The sequence below is a fragment of the Geotrypetes seraphini genome, chromosome 1, assembly GCF_902459505.1.
Source record: "Geotrypetes seraphini chromosome 1, aGeoSer1.1, whole genome shotgun sequence".
NCBI lineage: Eukaryota > Metazoa > Chordata > Amphibia > Gymnophiona > Dermophiidae > Geotrypetes > Geotrypetes seraphini.
In genome coordinates this window covers 319,768,598-319,786,320 of record NC_047084.1, presented here as the reverse complement: position 1 = coordinate 319,786,320, position 17,723 = coordinate 319,768,598, and the positions used below count along the sequence as shown (strand labels likewise).

General features: G+C 43.1%; 1 protein-coding gene across 1 annotated transcript in view; it reads right to left on the bottom strand.

Moving 5' to 3' along the window:
* Positions 1-2,088: 2,088 nt before the first annotated feature.
* Positions 2,089-17,723, bottom strand: part of SLC9B2 (solute carrier family 9 member B2) — a 69,163-nt gene continuing 53,528 nt past the window's right edge. Inside the window, exons 11-12 of the mRNA XM_033956832.1 lie at positions 13,456-13,592; positions 2,089-3,630 (exon numbers count right to left, since the gene is read on the bottom strand). Coding sequence (XP_033812723.1) covers positions 3,397-3,630; positions 13,456-13,592 — 371 coding nt within the window. The 3' untranslated portion in view covers positions 2,089-3,396. The remainder of the gene's footprint in view (positions 3,631-13,455; positions 13,593-17,723) is intronic.

Sequence of the window (17,723 nt, the reverse complement as noted above, 5' to 3'; positions counted from 1 at the left end):
ATACTGGGATCCCTGCCCAGATTATGGCCTATACAACCTAAGACAGAGGTTTGAACTCATAATGGGAACTGTTTATGGACTATACAACCTATCTTCATAGCTTGGAGATTCTGCAAGACAGGGGATGTACTGTTGGAGGTAAGTGAGGGTACCACAAGCTTGCCCTCATTTCAAAGAATAAAAATAAAAAAAGTATGGGAGATGTCAGCCTAGAGGCCTATGGGAAATTATATCAATCTGACTCTGGCATGGGAAGGCAGATAGACCCTTAGTGCAGGGAAACTGTGTTAAGTTTCCTTGATTGAATCATGACTAGCTAAAAGGTGTTAATGTCTGATTAAGAGGGTGCTTAGGACAATGGTGCACAGATCAAGCCAGAGACTTAATCCCATCACCATGCTTGCAGATGTCACACTCTCCTTTGTCAATAAATTGACCATTGTCTCAAACAGTTTGCAAGTTCTAAACAGAAAGATACTGGGAGATACAATATTTTCTCTAGTCAGAATAAGATTCCAAGGTATAAAAGCCTGCTCTCTGCTCTATCAATATCTCTCTTTTTCTATGGAGCTATCAATATCTCTTCTTCTATCAAGCTATCAGGAGAGGGGTCTTGGCCCTCTCTCTCTCTTTCTATCTAGCTATCTCTTGGCTCTTGGCTTGGCACTCTGGCTCTCCCTCTCTCTGTCTATCCTTCCCTTTATCTATGGAACACAAAGCTTAGACCATCCCCCTTTTCTCTTTGCCTTTCCCTGCAAATTCATGCTTCCTTCTGGACTCTGTAAGGCAGTGAGACTGCTTTGCTCTCTGCTTAAGTGTAATGCTCTCTGCTTAATTGTAATGCTTATAAATATTACTTTTCTGTAAGACTATTTCTATAATATCTATATATATAAAATCGGAGGTATGTATGTGTGTATGTGCCGCGATCACGCAAAAACGGCTTGACCGATTTGAATGAAACTTGGTATGCAGATCCCTCACTACCTGGGATGATATGTTCTGAGGGTCTCACGGCCCACCTGCACACGTGGGCGGAGCTACAAACAGAAAATCAGATTTCACCCATTCATGTCAATGGAAAAAATGTAAAAAGCTGCCATTCTCACAGTAATTCAAAAACGGCTTGACCGATTTGAACGAAACTTGGTATGCAGATCCCTCACTACCTGGGGTGATATGTTCTGGGGGTCTCGCGACCCACCTGCACACGTGGGTGGAGCAACAAACAGAAAATCAGATTTCACCCATTCATGTCAATGGAAAATATGTAAAAAGCTGCCATTCTCACAGTAATTCAAAAACGGCTTGACCGATTTGAACGAAACTTGGTATGCAGATCCCTCACTATCTGGGGTGATATGTTCTGGGGGTCTCGCAGCCCACAACTCTATGTTGCTTGCTCAAGGGTGGGTTCACCCAAGAATTTATATGTTCTTGCTCCAGGAGGTGAAACTAAAATTGTTGTTTATAATCACGTTTTGCGTTAGTTGTATTGTAATCATTTTGTCAAATATTTCACATTATAATTTGAATATTGTACTTTTTATTAAGCTGTAAAAAAATAATTTCATTCACCACTATAAAGTATCTTTATTTGAATCCATTTACAGTGTTATTGCTATAATTAAATACCCGTGCAACGCCGGGGCATCAGCTAGTATTCTTTATATAATCACCCCTGGCTGTGCTTCTTATTTGATTCTATCCCTAATGAAAATTCTGTGAAGGTATTGAACTCGGGACCGCGGATTGTAAGGCCGTGTCAAACATAACCCCTCCAACCTAACATTGTGGGGGTGCGACCATCCTTACATTTTATTATCCTTACACACTTATAGTGTAGGTGGTTTGCCTCAGGGATTGGCTGCTAGACAACAGTAGAACGCCAACCACTGCCTACAATCGGGACACCCATTTATAGAATCTCCCTAAGGGTTTAAGAATACCTTCTATAAATCCAGATATTGCCTCTGTGAGTGTGTCAATACTTGAAATGGATTATAGATTTTTGGCAGCATGTAGAATGTGACCACAGAAAGATGGTTAGGTATGAGTTTCTTTAAATGTGTCTATACTTGCTTTGGAAGTGCTTTGATGAGGTTTCTTTTTTTTTTTTTAACTGTTTAGTATAATCTTTTATGGGGGCTTCAGGGAATTTGGTATTTTTTTAAATACTATGGTACATACTCATTTTGGTAGGCAAATCCTATCTTTCTATGAATTGATATCCATTTGGTTTTAAAATTTTGTACCTCAGAAGAGATTTTTTGGATCATTTCTTGTTTCATTGCAATATGTTTACAACTATCACTAAAAATCATTAACAAACCCCCCACCCCCCACACTATAAGTTGTTGCTGAAAGTGAGGTAAGAGTCATGGATTTGATCAAGATGACTACCGTAAAAGAGTTAAGTGCCTGGAAAAAAAGTCCATATTTATCATTTGGTCTCATGGGCCCTGGCTAAAAGAGACAGAGTAATCAGCCAATGCTCTGGCATAGGATGGCAGGAAACCTGCAGAGGCGACAGCAGCAGGGTGAAAGAAGCAGTGACTGTTGGTGTGAGTTTTTGTTTGGTAGGGGGAAGGCTTTGGAAGAATAAAGAGAGAAATTTTGGGAAGTGAGAGGCAGGGAACAGTGACAGAAAAAGGAGGAAGTACAGAGTGCCACTGATGGGATGAATGTGGACTAAGAGATTGACTACTAGACATAGGAAAGGAGTTTGAGAGAGGGAATGATTACTGCAGGGATAAGAAAAATCTTTTCTTCTGGAGAGATGGAGGTAATTTACATGAATGTCCTGATTAATGGCAGGGTTGCAGTTTTCAAAATATTTGTAATACAAGTTGAAGAGCCAGAGAAGGAAAGGGTTGTTCTTACAAGTTCCAAGGATGCTGAAAGAGTGAAGCAGCATCAGTTTTTGCTGCATGGTTAAGGCCTAATAAAGTTACCTTTATATAGGGTTGTCTTCTTTGCTGAGCAGCTTTCCAGTATCAAATAAAAATGTTCAATGTTATTTTTGAGAGGAGCAATTTCAAATATTCAGCAGGTGTATTTTACTTGGTGGAATATATCCAGCATAGTGTGTAATGTTAGTACCAAACACAAGGTAGCATAGTGCACCCATCTAATCCATATCTATGAGAGCAAGAGCAGGAGGCCTCTTAGCTCCCAAATGGACCTGTGTTATATTTTCTGCATTCACCGTCAGTAATGCTGCACCATTACAAGTATTTTAGGCAGAAAGCATCTGCACAAGCAGCTGTAATTTTATACTCAAGCCATTTTGGAAGCATTTTTCCAAGGCTGCTGCTTTGCCATGATCTGAGATTTATTTGTTAGCTGCGACTCCAAACCACATAGAATGAGCACATCTGAGTTCATAGGTGACTGCTACAAATGGCTGGACTTTCCTTCTCCGCCTCCACTCTCCTGTTCTGGTTCCTCATCACTTGTGCTGGCTTCTTGTAGCATTTTGGGCCCAGTCAGGCCAATGATCAGAGCGCCTATTGGAGCAGTAATCAGGATTGCCAAGAACGCCACTGTCAGTACATCCATTCCAAAGTCTTCCAGCTGTTCATCACCTCTGTGCCTTGCAGCATCCAAGGCCAAGGAGCCTATAGCAGCCTGCATGGAAAACAGTACATTTAAGATAAGCAAACCTCTTTTTTTTTTTTAATGCATACCCCCTTGCACTTCCGGGCCTCTCTCTTTTCATCACTGCAAACTCTTATCTACCATTTGCTTTGTTTACCCTATCATACCTTATCCCAAATAAAAGTTGAACATCCTTAAGTAAGCTACTGTACCAGAAAGAAAGGAGGATGGATGAAGTCTGCAAAGGAGAGTGTTGTTGCTGCTCTTCAGATGACCACTATTTATCACTTTTATATCCCACATTGACCGCATCAGGAGGGCATCTGCATGCACATCTGCGCAGATGCCCTGCCAATGTGGCACTGTGTACAAGGCACAACACATTAATAATAATAATTTATTTTGTATACCGCCATACCCAGCGAGTTCTAGGTGGTTCACATCAGTTAATCAGAGGTACAAACAATGAAGTCATTGAAGTTAACAGGTTAGGAATGTACAATAAAAAAGGAGTAGGAAGAGATTCCTGGCCATTAGTGGATGGTGGTGAAAGATAGTAGAAGTAAAGTGTATTAAGAGTTCAGTCTGTGGAATAAGTGTGTTTTGAGTTGTTTTCTGAAGTCAAGGTAGGCAGGGGCATCGAGCACAATTTGGGCTAGCCATGGGTTCAGTTTAGCCGCCTGAAAGGAGAAGGTTTTGTCAAGGAACCTTTTGAAAAATGACATAATTTTAGTGAGGGGAAGGCGAACAAGTGAATTCTGCGGGAGCTCTTATTGTAGTTTAAATTCAAGTGTGGGTTGAGATATCTTGGTGCCATACCAAATACTGTTTTGTAGCAGAAGCATGAGAACTTGAACAGAAATCTGGATTCAAATGGTAACCAGTGCAATTTACGGTAGAAGGGGGTGATGTGTTCCCATTTGTTCAAGCCAAAGATGAGGCGGATGGCGGTGCTCTGAATCAGTTTCAGTCTCCTGATGGTTTTCTTCAGGGAGCCCAGGTAAATGATGTTGCAGTAGTCCAGGATGCTGAGAATGGAGGATTGTACTAACAGATGAAAAGAGGTGTCGAAGTATTTTTTATGGTGCGGAGTTTCCAGAGCACCGAGATACTTTTCTTAAATATTAGATCGGTGTGTTTCTCCAGGGTTAGATCTTTGTCTAAAGTGACTCCCAGTACTTTTAAGGTTTGTTCTAGGGGAAAATCCGATCCATTCACTTGTATTGTGGTGTCCTTGATTTTATCGTTGGGTGTTGCTAGGAAGAATTTAGTTTTTTCGGAGATAATTTTAATCTATATGATAGCATCCAGAGTTCTATCTGATTAAGCGTGCTTGATAGAGTTTAGCAACTCTGGTGTAAAACAGGTTAACGGGATGACTATAGTAATGTTGTCTGCGTAGATGAAGAATTTGAGCTTTAAACTCTGCAGGAGGTTTCCCAAGGAGATGAGATAGATATTAAACAGGGTGGGGGACAGGGGGGAGCCCAGTGGAACCCCACAAGAGTTGTCCCAGCTATAGTAGAAAGAGTTGTTCTTAAACACCTTGTATGATCTATTTCCCAGGAACCCGCGAAACCAGTTGAGAACCTGGCCTGAAATGCCGATGTTTGCCAGGTAATCCAGGAGAATAGTGTGGTCGACCAGGTCAAATGCACTACTCAGGTCAAGTTGCAAGATCAGGGCGCTAGAGCCCTGGCTAAAGAGTGAGTGCAGGTGGTCGAGCAGTGAGGCTATAATGGTTTCAGTACTGTGACCTGAACGAAAGCCCGATTGGTTGTCATGTAAGATATTGAATTTTTCCAGATATGTGGAGAATTCAGCATTTACCACCCCTTCTGCTATTTTGGTAACTAGCGGGATACTAGCAATAGGTCTGTAATTAGATGGGGCGTTAGATGGTTTTTTTGCGGTTTTTATAATTGGAGTTATCATGATATGGCCTTGTTCTACTGGAAACTTTCCTGTGGATAGTAAAAAGTTTACCCATGCCAACAGTTTGGCTTTGAAGTTTATCGGGGCAGTTTTCATGACATTTGGGGAGCAAGTATCCAATCTGCAGTAAGAGTTGGTATATTTATTGTAGTATTTGCTAAAAGTTTGCCAGTCAATGGTTGTAAAATAGTTTCAATTCAGATCAGCTCTGGACTCTAGATCAGATCTGGACTTGTTGGCGTCTAGCAGAATGGGACAGCACCAGTGGGGTTTGGCAGGAATAGTTATCGATGATCTTAATTTTTGTATCTTGGAGTTAAAGAAATCTGCTAAGGTGTTTGCAGTTAAGGTAGATTCTTCAAGGGTGTCAGTGAGTGTCTCAAGGTTGTAGAGATCGTTGACCAGTTTAAAAAGACATCTACTGTTAATTGAAATGTTTCCGATTTTTTGGGCATAGATATTTTTGCATTTTTCCTTGGTGAGGTTTTTGCAAGGCTGGGGCGTGACTTGGGCAGGGCTGGGTGGAACAGGGCAGGCCTGGGGGGGGGGGCGGTGTCATGGGTCCAGATTTTACAATAGTAAAATCTGGTAACCCTAATCTAAGCAGGTTATAATATAATAAATCATAACATACTTAGGGCTCCTTTTACCAAGTTTATGTACTAGGATTTATTAACCACTTTTATAAATGCTAATGCATAGCTTAAAAGGGCTTTCTGTGAGACACGCTGAGGTGTCCTGAGATAAAAGGCCTATGTGTGCGCGCAAACCACATGCTAAAAGTTTTTTAAATTTTACTCGGGGGGGGGGGGAGAGAGTGGGCATGACAGTGCAAATCATTTACCGCAGTCACATACTGCAGGCTAACCATGGGGTTAGCGCATGAGCTTTTACTACCTACACAATAGGTAGTGATAAGGGCTCACACACTAATGTTTGGTAATGGCAACATCAGCGTCAACCAATATGAGAAGAGGAGAGGTCCAACTTCTTTCCCTGATGCAGCTTCAACGAAACAGGATGTGTTCCTGTCAGGAAATGTGAGATCATTCTAAAACGCCAGTCTCCATGCTTGAACCAGGTAAATGCCAAGTTATAAGACTGCCATGTTACAGAACTGAATACAGTGCAGACGGTGTACAAAAAAATACAAGTTTGCAATTGAGTAGTTGGACATGATAGTGTCCCAAAGAATAATTTTTAAATATTAAGTTCTGTGGGGGTTTTATTGTTTTGTTTTTTTGGGGGGCGGGGACTTTAAAGTGAGAAGTGGAGTTGTTTTTTATGACCAGTGATTGAAGCAAGCTCTGACCTAGGTGAACAAGTTACCACAGTTGTAAGCATTTTCAACAGGTATTTTCTCCACTTTATTTTCAGTAAGGGTTTAGTCATATAATTATTTATACCAGTGGTTTCAAGGCACCAGTAGTGCTTCACAATAGCAATCAAGCCCTAAAACACTCACTACCATCAGGAAATGGTCATTAATCTGGAAAATCAGCTATTTTCCAGCTGCAGTAAAAACAGCCTTAGTGTGTGGGGAAAACTCACATAATGATGCACTAAGGCCACTTTTTACCACAGCTTAGTAAAATGATACCACAACAATTATGAAACTATATACAATCATCAAACAAAATCAAATGCCACAACTGAAGTAGCATATAAGCATATAAACCTCCCCACACCTGGTGACTGCAAATATCATCATGAGAAAGCCTGATGAAACAAGTCTTTAGCTGTCTCCTAAAGGAAGATATAGATATTAGTTGCGATAATTCCAAAAGAAGATCATAGTTGGACCAGTAACAGAAAATATGTGAATGATTCTTTTCCAGATGAACCTGTTTCCAAGTTTATTCAGCATTTGATATACCGCATTGGCAAAACATCCATGCGGTTTACATATAGTAAAAATATTTAAAAATAAATTGAAAAGAGGGAACCTCCAACAAACATTTTCCATCAGATTTTAATGTTCTAGAGCAAGCCTGCACAACTCAAAAATGATCTGGGCAGGTAGTGGCCACAGCTCGAGGCACCCAGAAGTGTGTGGACACTGCCATGATGACATCTGCGCGTACACAGAGGCCTTCCAGATGGGCCCTGAGATGCCAGTAGGGGGTGCCAGCATGGAAGAGAGGCACTGGCGGTGGCTGATTGCCTAGAGCAGTGTTTCTCAACTACTTCAAGCAAAATAACCCCAACCACAGACCTCCCAAGCTCTGCCCTAAATCTACTCAAGCTCTGCCCTAGATCCCTCCCCCTTTACTAATTGTAATGCAATTTTTTCCTTTCATTTTTCATATACACACACAATACACACAGTAGATATAAATTCTCAAAACTGACACATTTCAATCACTAAATTGAAAATAAAATAATTTTTCCTAACTTTGTTGTCTGGCGATTTAATTAGTTTCTGGTTGGACTTCCTCCTGACTGTGCATCCAATATTTCTTTCACAATCTAGCCCCATCCCCTTTGGGTCCAGGTTTCTATCTCCTTTCCCTCTGCTTACCCTCCCCAGATCCAGTATCAGTTCTCCTTTGTACCTACCACCACCTTTGTTTCAGGTCTCCCTCCTCTGTTATGATCTTACATCTCTCTGTTCTTCCTCAGGGTCTCTCCCCCCTCTGTCTGCACCTCCCATAGTCCAGCATCTGCCTCCTGTCTTTCCCCTTTGGTCCAGGCCTCTCTGTCTTTCTTCTGCTTACAACCCCCCCCCCCCCCCCGCCCATGTCCAGCACTTGTTCTCCTTTCTTCCAGGTCTTTCTTTGCCCTTTTCTCTCTTCTCTCCCTCCTTGGTCCAGAATCTTTCCACCTCTCTGCAGTCTCTTTCTCCCTCTTCCTTCTAGATACCCCCAAGTCCAACATCTGCCCCCCCCTCTCTCTTCTGCCTGCCCTTTGTTTCAGGTCTATCTGTCTCTCTCTCTCTGTCTTCCCCCTCCCCAGGGCCTGGCATCTCTTCATCTTTCTTCCATTCTCCCCAGTCTCCCCTTCCGCGGTCCGACTTCTCTCCCTCATTCTAAAATGCTCCATCTCCGCGTTCTACCCGCATCTCTAACTTTGCTTCTCCAACATCCCGCTCCCTCTGCCGCAACTTCTTTCTATGCGCCGCATCCTGCCTTGCCAGAAACATGAAGTTGCGGTAGAGGGAGCAAAACGTAGCCATAGGAAAGCACTCTTCGTTACGTCCCAATGTTGTAGCAGCCTGCGGAGAACTGAGCAGTTCTACGAGGGGAGGTAAATGGCTTTCAAGCAGGAGCAGCAGCAGCAGAATCTCCTGCATCCCCAGGTAAACACACGAGAACCCAACCGCGAGCTCTCCGGCCGAGCAAAGACTTCCCATGTCACGACATGCTGAGCTCATGCTGCACATATAAAAAAAGAAAGGCAGCCAGCCAGTACCAGCAGAGACGAACGAGACGGATGCGACGCCAACCATGCAGGTTGAGGGGGCCTCTGCTCGATTAGAAGACGACGAAACTCAGCGAGATCAAACGGTGAAGCGTTTCAGGGCAGAAAAAAAGGAAATGCGTATTTTCACAGCTCGCCTTCCCTCAACACCCCTTCCCTGCACGTGCTGCAGTGAGAGCAGTTTGGGGCTTCATGTGGCCCTCGGGCCGTATGTTGTGCAGAGCTGTTCTATAGAGAGAATATATCTTTAACCCTTTAATTGGCAGATGATGAAAAACAGCTACCTTATATAACTTGATGTTGAATGAGAGTACCAGTGCCAAGTAACAGACATTTGGAGATGCAGATCTCCCATAAGAGCCATAGAAAACACTTTTTTGCTTCTGAGCAACAATGCTAGGTAAAGTGTTAAATAAATACTTGGAGGAGCATTCTCATGCAGTACTTTAAACACTAACAATATCTTAAATCAAATTCGCCAAACAATAGGTAACCAATGAAGTTTGACAAGTTGAAGGATGATATAATCAGTCCTAGCCAATCGCTCAGGTATGCTTACAGCAGAATGCTGAACTACTTGTAAAGTTTGCAATGAGTTTTGAGGCAAATCTAATGCAACCATACATCCCGTTTTGAAAGGGATCGTCCCATTTTTAGATCCCCTGTTCCGTTGTCCCCCCCCCACAGCTTTGGGACGCCGAAATGTCCCGTTTTCAGAGACAGCGTCCAGAAGCTGTACCCGGGGACAACAGAATAGGCGATCGCTTCTCCTCCCTCCCTGCCAAAACCAGACTCCCTCCAGTGCCTGATTCAAACCCCCCTCCCCCCGTTTCACTGTTGCCACTGCTTGCCCCCCAGAAAAGGAAGGTCCAGGCGCCAGCCCACAAGCCTTCTTCCCGACATCAATTCCGGAACTTCCTCTCCGATGTCAGAATTGACATCTGGAAAAAGGCTTGTGGGCTGGCGCATAGACCTTCCTTTTATGGGCGTCAAGCAGCGGCAGCGGTGGACCAGGGTGAATCGGCGGCAGGACAGGCTTTGGGCACTGGAGGGAGGGAGGTAGTCTGGCTTCGGGGGAGGGGGTGGGACAAAGGCTGGAAGGCAGTGAGGGAGAGAGGAAGGAAGGAGAGAAAGATGCAGAGAAAGGGGGTTGTAAGCAGAAGAAAGACGGGGAGAGACCCTGAGGAAGAGCAGAGAGAGGCAAGATCATAACAGAGGAGGGAGACCTGGAACAAAGGAGAACTGACACTGGATCTGGGGGCACTAAGGACATAGGAAGGGGCACTGAGGACTTAAGAAAGAGGCACTGAGGGTACTAAGGACAGGAAGGGGCACCGAGGACTTAAGAAAGAGGCACTGAGGGCACTAAGGACATAGGAAGGGGCACTAAGGACAGGAAGGAGCACTGTGGGCATTAAGGACAAAGGAAGGAGCACTAAGGACATAGGAAGGGGCACTAAGAATAGAAAGGAGCACTGGGGGCATTAAGGACATAGGAAGGGGCACTAAGGACAGGAAGGGGCACTAAGGACATAAGGAGGCGGCACTGGGGGCACTAAGGACATAGGAAGGGGCACTGGGGGCATTAAGGACATAGGAAGGAGCACTAAGGACAGGAAGGAGCACTGGGGGCATTAAGGACATAGGAAGGAGCACTAAGGACATAGGAAGGGGCACTAAGAATAGAAAGGAGCACTGGGGGCATTAAGGACATAGGAAGGGGCACTAAGGACATAGGAAGGAGGCACTGGGGGCACTAAGGACACAGGAAGGGGCACTAAGGACATAAAAAGGAGGCACTGGGGGCACTAAGGACATAAGGAGGAGGCACTGGGGGCACTAAGGACATAGGAAGGAGCACTGGGGGTATTAAGGACATAGGAAGGAGCACTAAGGACATAGGAAGGGACACTAAGAATAGAAAGGAGCACTGGGGGCATTAAGGACATAGGAAGGGGCACTAAGGACATAGGAAGGAGGCACTGGGGGCACTAAGGACACAGGAATGAAGGAGGGAGGGAATAGAAAGGGACAATTGTTTGACCTGAATGCAGAAAGAAAGGATGCACAGTCAGAAGGAAACGCAACCAGAGACTCATGAAATCACCAGACAGCAAAGGTAGGAAAAATGATTTTATTTTCAATTTAGTGATCAAAATGTGTCAGTTTCGAGAATTTATATCTGCTGTCTATATTTTGCACTATATTTGTCTATTTTTCTATAATTACTGAGGTGACATTGCCTTGACATCTTTGGAAAAAACCCCAAATATAAATGATAATTAACATTTTCTCTGCGTATAGTGTGCTTTATGTTTTTTTTTAAATTTATGGTTAACATTATGAATTAATAAGATATTATGGGGCTCATAATCGAAAAAGAAAAATGTCCAAAAACCGGCTTTAAGTCGGCACTTGGACGATCATAAATGAAAAACGTCCAAGTGCCGATAATCAAAATGGGTTTTGGACGTGTTTTCAAATGACCTAAGCCTTCCCAGTACTGCTGAACAACCAGAGCTAAACGGGGCATTTCAGGAGTAGTGTCGAGGGCAGGATGTGGGCCGTGCTAGACTTAGTCGTACTGAATGTATAACTGGGGCGGGCGGGACTGACAATTAATAGATGTCCCGTTTTGATGAAAAAATAAATGGTCACATTAAGCAAATCACAAAAAAAAAAAAAAAAAAAAAGAGCCACCAGGGATAGAAACATAGAATATGACGGCAGAAGAGGGCCAGCGGCCCAACAAGTCTGCCCACTCAAGAAACCTCCCTTCCTGGTGTACCCATCTTTTATGCATAATTCTGTAGCACCCCCACCTGTTTGTCCCATTGACTTTTGAAGTCGAGTACGCTACTAGCCTCGACTACTTGGCGTGGAAGTTTATTCCAACGATCAATCACCCGTTTGGTGAAGAAGTATTTCCTGGTGTCACCATGAAATCTTGCCCCCTTAAGTTTTAGCGGATGCCCTCTTGTTGCCTTGGGACCCGTAAGAAAAAATAATTCTTCCTCCACTTCAATGCGACTCATGATGTATTTGAATGTTTCTATCATGTCCCCTCTTTCTCTGCACTCCTCGAGAGAATATAGGCGCAGTCTGGTCAGACGTTCTTCATATGTGATGTCTTTAAGACCTGAGATCATCCTAGTGGCCATTCTCTGGATCAACTCCATTCTCTTCACATCTTTCTGATAATGTGGCCTCCAAAACTGGACACAGTACTCCAGGTGAGGTCTCACCATGGATCTGTATAAAGGTAGTATGACTTCAGGCTTTCGGCTGATAAAGCTCCTTCTGATGCAACCCAGCATTTGTCTAGCCTTTGCTGAAGCTTTCTCCACCTGATTGGCAGCTTTCATATCTTCTTGGATGAGAACTCCCTTTCTGCAGTGGTTCCTGCTAAGTTTTCACCGTTCAAAGTGTATGTTCTGCATGGGTTTCCGCTCCCAAGGTGCATTACTTTACATTTTTTGGCATTAAAGGGATTGCCCTAATAGCAAAGAGACTAGCAGACATCTTGTGTTTTGGCACCATAGCCTCTCTCAGCTAGATCAGAAGCTCATGATGACAGCTGGCCCAGGTATCTCACTGAGGATACTAATCACTGGGTTATCTCCAATACATTGGGCATCTTAATCCAACCCAAAGCATTATAGACACCTGAACTTTCTGAATGCACTTCTTAAAAGTATTGTTAAAAAAAAAAAAGTAGAGGCCTGTGGTGAAGCTTATCACAACAAAAATTAGAATAAGGATGGTTGATGCCTAGAATTCCCTCCTGCAAGAGGTTGTGAAGACAAAAATGGTAACAGAATTCAAGAATGAATGGGATAAACAGAGGAACACTATATAGAAAAAGGATGGGATCCAATTAAAGCAAAACTTAAAATGACTTCATAACTGGAGTGAGCTTTGACGACAGCTTCAGAGATTGGGAAGCAAGATCAATGCCAGGCAGACTTCTGTGATCTGGGTCCTGTTAATGGCAAAGACAGATAAGGATCAAGGCTAGAATGGGCTTCGATGGAATTGCTCCAGTAGTTGGGAAATAGGACTGGTGCTGGGCAGACTTCTATGGTCTGTGCCCTAAAACTGGCAAGGAGCGACCAAGATTAAGTATACCAGTGTTTAATCATGAAGTGGAACCTGTGCAGAATGCCAGATTCAACTCTGGCCACCTTGTTGAACAGACTGGATGGACAGTACAAATCTTTATCAACCAACATTCACTATGTTATTATCAAAGCCAGGAGAACAAAGTGAATGAAGGAACTGCACATAATGTAATAGAGAAAAATATAATCATTCCATTTATTTTAGAGAAAAAATAAAAAATAAATCACAGCTGCACTTTTTAGATGGCTTGAATCCCATTAGACATGTTCTGTCAAAGAGTAACTACAGGTCACAGTGTGTAAAACTCTGCTCCAGTTCCTTATGGCTCAGTACTACCAAATTCATCCCAGTGTACCGTCAGTCCCTCTCAACACTTACCTGCACTGTGGCTTTTGGGATCCATGCCAGCGAGACAAAGATTTTTTCTTTCAGATTAAAGCCAGCACAACACACCATGATGAATGTCACACAAATGCGTACGGTTAAAGCGATACCCAGCGTGGCTACACAGAGCCCTAGAGTAGGTGCAGAAACAGAAATTTAAACTTAATGGAGGACTTACAAATGTGAAAGGCTCAGTTTTATTACCAGCTAGCCCAACTATTAGGCAAGATGAAGTGACTGCCTAGAACAGCAGCAAACATTTACTACAGTATAGTTCTGACAGCCACACAGACTCAAAAGATTCAGCAGCCAGGGCAGGATTAATCAATAGGCCAAATAAGCACATGCCTAGTGCCCGAAATGGTCAGGGGGGCCCTATGAAGGAGGGCATCAACATTGTTTTTTCCAAACAGCGATGGGCCCCTCCTGCATCGATCGGCAACGTGGGCCCCTTCCCGAATGGCAATGCGCCCCCCCCCCCCATCGACGGAAAGTAAGACAAGCAAGCAACGCGGGTAAGAAAGGCAACGGGAACTGTAATTATGCACGCGATGTTGCTTACCCAAAGCTTCCCTCTGACGCAGCTTCCTGTTTCCGCCTGGGCGCATGGCGGGGTGGAGCGAGGCAGGGGGCCCAGGGTACTTGTGTGCCTAGGGGCCCTCGACGAATTAATCCTGCCCTGCCAGCAGCCTGTGTCTTTAACCTGCATTTTTAATAGGATTTTTGAATAATGATTGTTCAGTTTAATTATTCAAACTCTTGAAGGGGAGAGGTGCTGCAGGCCATGAGGTTGCTGTAAAGCTGACGGTTCACCTGTGGCACCTGCTATCTTTGCACTGGGCTCTGTTGGGAGAAATTCTGCTCCCTTCATATTGGAATAAAATTGTTATGAAAAAGGTCAGAATCAGCCAAACTTACTGTTAAAGCACCAGCTAAACTGGTCACCCAATGAACACGTAGAGATCTTATTGCTGGAATGGGGTGGGCCCTACACATTAGTCACTACGAAGCAGGGACAGGTATGTTTGGCTTGCCACAACAAAAATAGGTTCCATCATTCCTGTTGCTTCCTCTTTAATTCTATGGCTACACCGATTCCAGTGGGTCTCTAGCAAACAGAGAAGTTGGCAACACATGCAGAAAGGATGCTGTTTCAATGAATACCGATGAAATAACTATAAAGATTGCAGGTTGTACAAAATAATGACATACTGTACAATCTAGGAGGCAGTTGATCTGATTATGCTATGTCATATTTATGTCAACTGTACTGGCTTCCTGTCCAGGCCAGAATCAAACACACCCTTAATTTTTAAGATTTTATATGGTGAATGTCCAATATCTAGTAGGTTTAGGGGCTCATTTAAAAAAAAAAAAAAAAAGAACGTCAAAAAAGGTGGTATAAAGGGGCATATAGACAAAGCCCTGATCATCAACAGTATAGATATCCTTTTTAGAATATAAGTTTCAAAAACAGCGAATTGTAAGGGTTTGAAAAGAAAAACATCTAAGTCTCAAGGGGGCATGTTGAGGGTTGGACTTGGGACCTTTTTCTGCCATAATCAAACATTTAAGAAAATATCCAAAGCACAATTTGAATGTTTGGGGCTAGACCTGTTTCAATAACAAGTGCCAAAAAGGTGCCCAAATTGACCAGATGACCACCAGAGAGATGTAAACATGATTTAACCACATTCCCCCAGTGGTCACTTACCCCTCCCAGCCTCCAAAGATGTGAATGAAACAGTACATACCTGCCTGTATGATAGCATTATGAGCAATTCTAGTAGAGCAGCAAGCAGGTCCCTGGAGTAGCATGGTGGTCAGTGCAGTGGACTGCAGAGAAGGGGACCCAGGCCCCCATCCCTGCGAGCTCAGTCCCCGTCCCATCCTCGCAAACCATCTGATCCCATCAACACAAGCCTCAAATAGTTTTATACTGAACTTATTTATTAAAGTATAAAAAGAAACAATATTCTGTATAATTGTAATTTTATAAATCAAAGTTCTGATTGCTGAATTATAACTAGAGAAAGAGATGTTCAGCTGGCAGGGCTTTATTTATCAACACAACTATGATATTACTTTATCCTAAAGCAAAAAAATAAAAATAAATATATATTTTTTTTCTATCTTTGTTATCTGGTTTCTGCTTTCCTCATCTTCCCCTCATTCAATTCCTACTATCCACTGTCTGTCTTCTCTCTCCCTTCCATCTCTCCTCTCCCCCCCCCCCCGCCCCCACCATTGGTCTGGCACCCATCTTCTTCACTCTGCTCCCCCATAGTCTGTCATCTCTCTCTTCCTCATTTCCCTTCAGAGTCTTCTCCTCTCCATCCCCCCCTCTCTCTCTCACTCCACCACCCCTCTCTCTCTCTCCACCTTCATGCGGCCAAGCAAGCCCGCCCTCCCTCCTGCCATCCATCCAGGCATAAGAACATAAGAATAGCCTTACTGGGTCAGACCAATGGTCCATCAAGCCCAGTAGCCCATTCTCACAGTGGCCAATCCAGGTCACTAGTACCTGGCCAATACCCAAGTTGCAGCAACATTCCATGCTACTGATACAGGGCGGTGGCTTCCCCCATGTCTTTCTCAATAACAGACTATGGATTTTTCCTCCAGGAACGTGTCCAAACCTTTCTTAAAACCACTCTTACCACATCCTCTGGCAATGCGTTCCAGAGCTTAACTATTTTCTGAGTGGAAAAAAAATGTCCTCCAATTGGTTTTAAAAGTATTTCCCTGTAACTTCATCAAATATCCCCTAGTCTTTGTAATTTCTGATGGAGTGAAAAATCAGTCCTCTTGTACCCATTCTACTCCACTCAAGATTTTGTAGACTTCAATCATATCTCCTCTCAGCCGTCTCTTTTCCAAGCTGAAGAGCCCTAGCCTTTTTAGTCTTTCCTCACCCGAGAGGAATTCCATCCCCTTTATCATCTTTAATGCTAAGAAATTCAACCATGTTACCCCTCTCCTCAGAAAAGCTCACTGGTTACCTATTTCAAATAGGATTACTTTTAAAATATTACTTTTTGCTTTCAAAGTCCAATCTAATCATATTCCCTCATTCATAGACAGATTGCTGATTCCTTATGATTCACATAGGCATGACGTTCTTCCCAGCAATATCTTTTAGCAATTCCCTCAGTTCATCATTATTTTATGACACAACATGTAAAACAATCTTTTCAGTAACTGCACTCACACTGTGTAATGCCCTACCACTGACCCTGAGACAAGAAAATAACCTTAACAACTTTAAATCTAATCTCAAAACATTTCTTTTTAAGAGATGCTTTTGAGATTTATACTTAGCTTTCCTTATTCCAAAAACTCAGACAATAGGCCTTAAAGATCCCCTTTAAGTTTCAAGTTTATTTAAAATATTTGATTTGAACGCAAAATCCAAATCCAATGCAATTTACATTTAGTTAAAAATTAGGTTAAAATAAAAATCAAACAAACAGGACAATTAGCACTAATTATAATAAAATGCAATTGAAAGAGGGAGGCGAAAAAAAGTGGTTTAAATACAATTCAAAAATAAAAAAGGGATAGGTAATGAAACAAGAGGTTGGGGAAAGTTACTCCTGTTGTATTTTGCCTCCCCTTTCTTTTATTTTAAGCAATGTATTTCCCTATCTGCCCTTATGTATCATGTCATGTCTGTAATGTAATTGTGAATTTATTCCCTCTATTTTATATTTTTAAAAACTTTTAATAATTTGTATAAATTAGAAACCACTTTGTTTATAAACGTGGTATATCAAAACCTAATAAACTTGAAACTTGATCTTGATCGCTCTTCTTTGAATCTTCCCCTTACCTTCGTGGCGATTTCTAATTTTGTTTCTTCAAGCAGTCAGTCTTGAAGTCGTGTGTGCCTGCCGGAAAGTTCTCCTCTGACGCAACTTCCTGTTTCCAGTTGCGTCAGAGGAGAACTTTCCGGCAGCCACACGTGACTTTAAGACTCCGGCTGCTTGTAGAAACAAAATTGAAATTGCCACGAAGGTCAGGGGAAGGGAGGGAGGAAGATGCCCAGATGGACGACGGAGATCGAACGGATGGCAGTGGCAATCGGTAGTAAAGAGGGAGGGAGTTGCTAGACCACACGATCGGTGACCGCGCACGCTCCCTCCCTTAACTGCGGAGACATGCGCTCCATGGGGCGGTGAATGGCCTTCTCCCTGTACCCGCGGCAACCATTTTTTTTTGCCACCATTATTTCGAGCTACCCACAGCTAGCCATGGGTTAA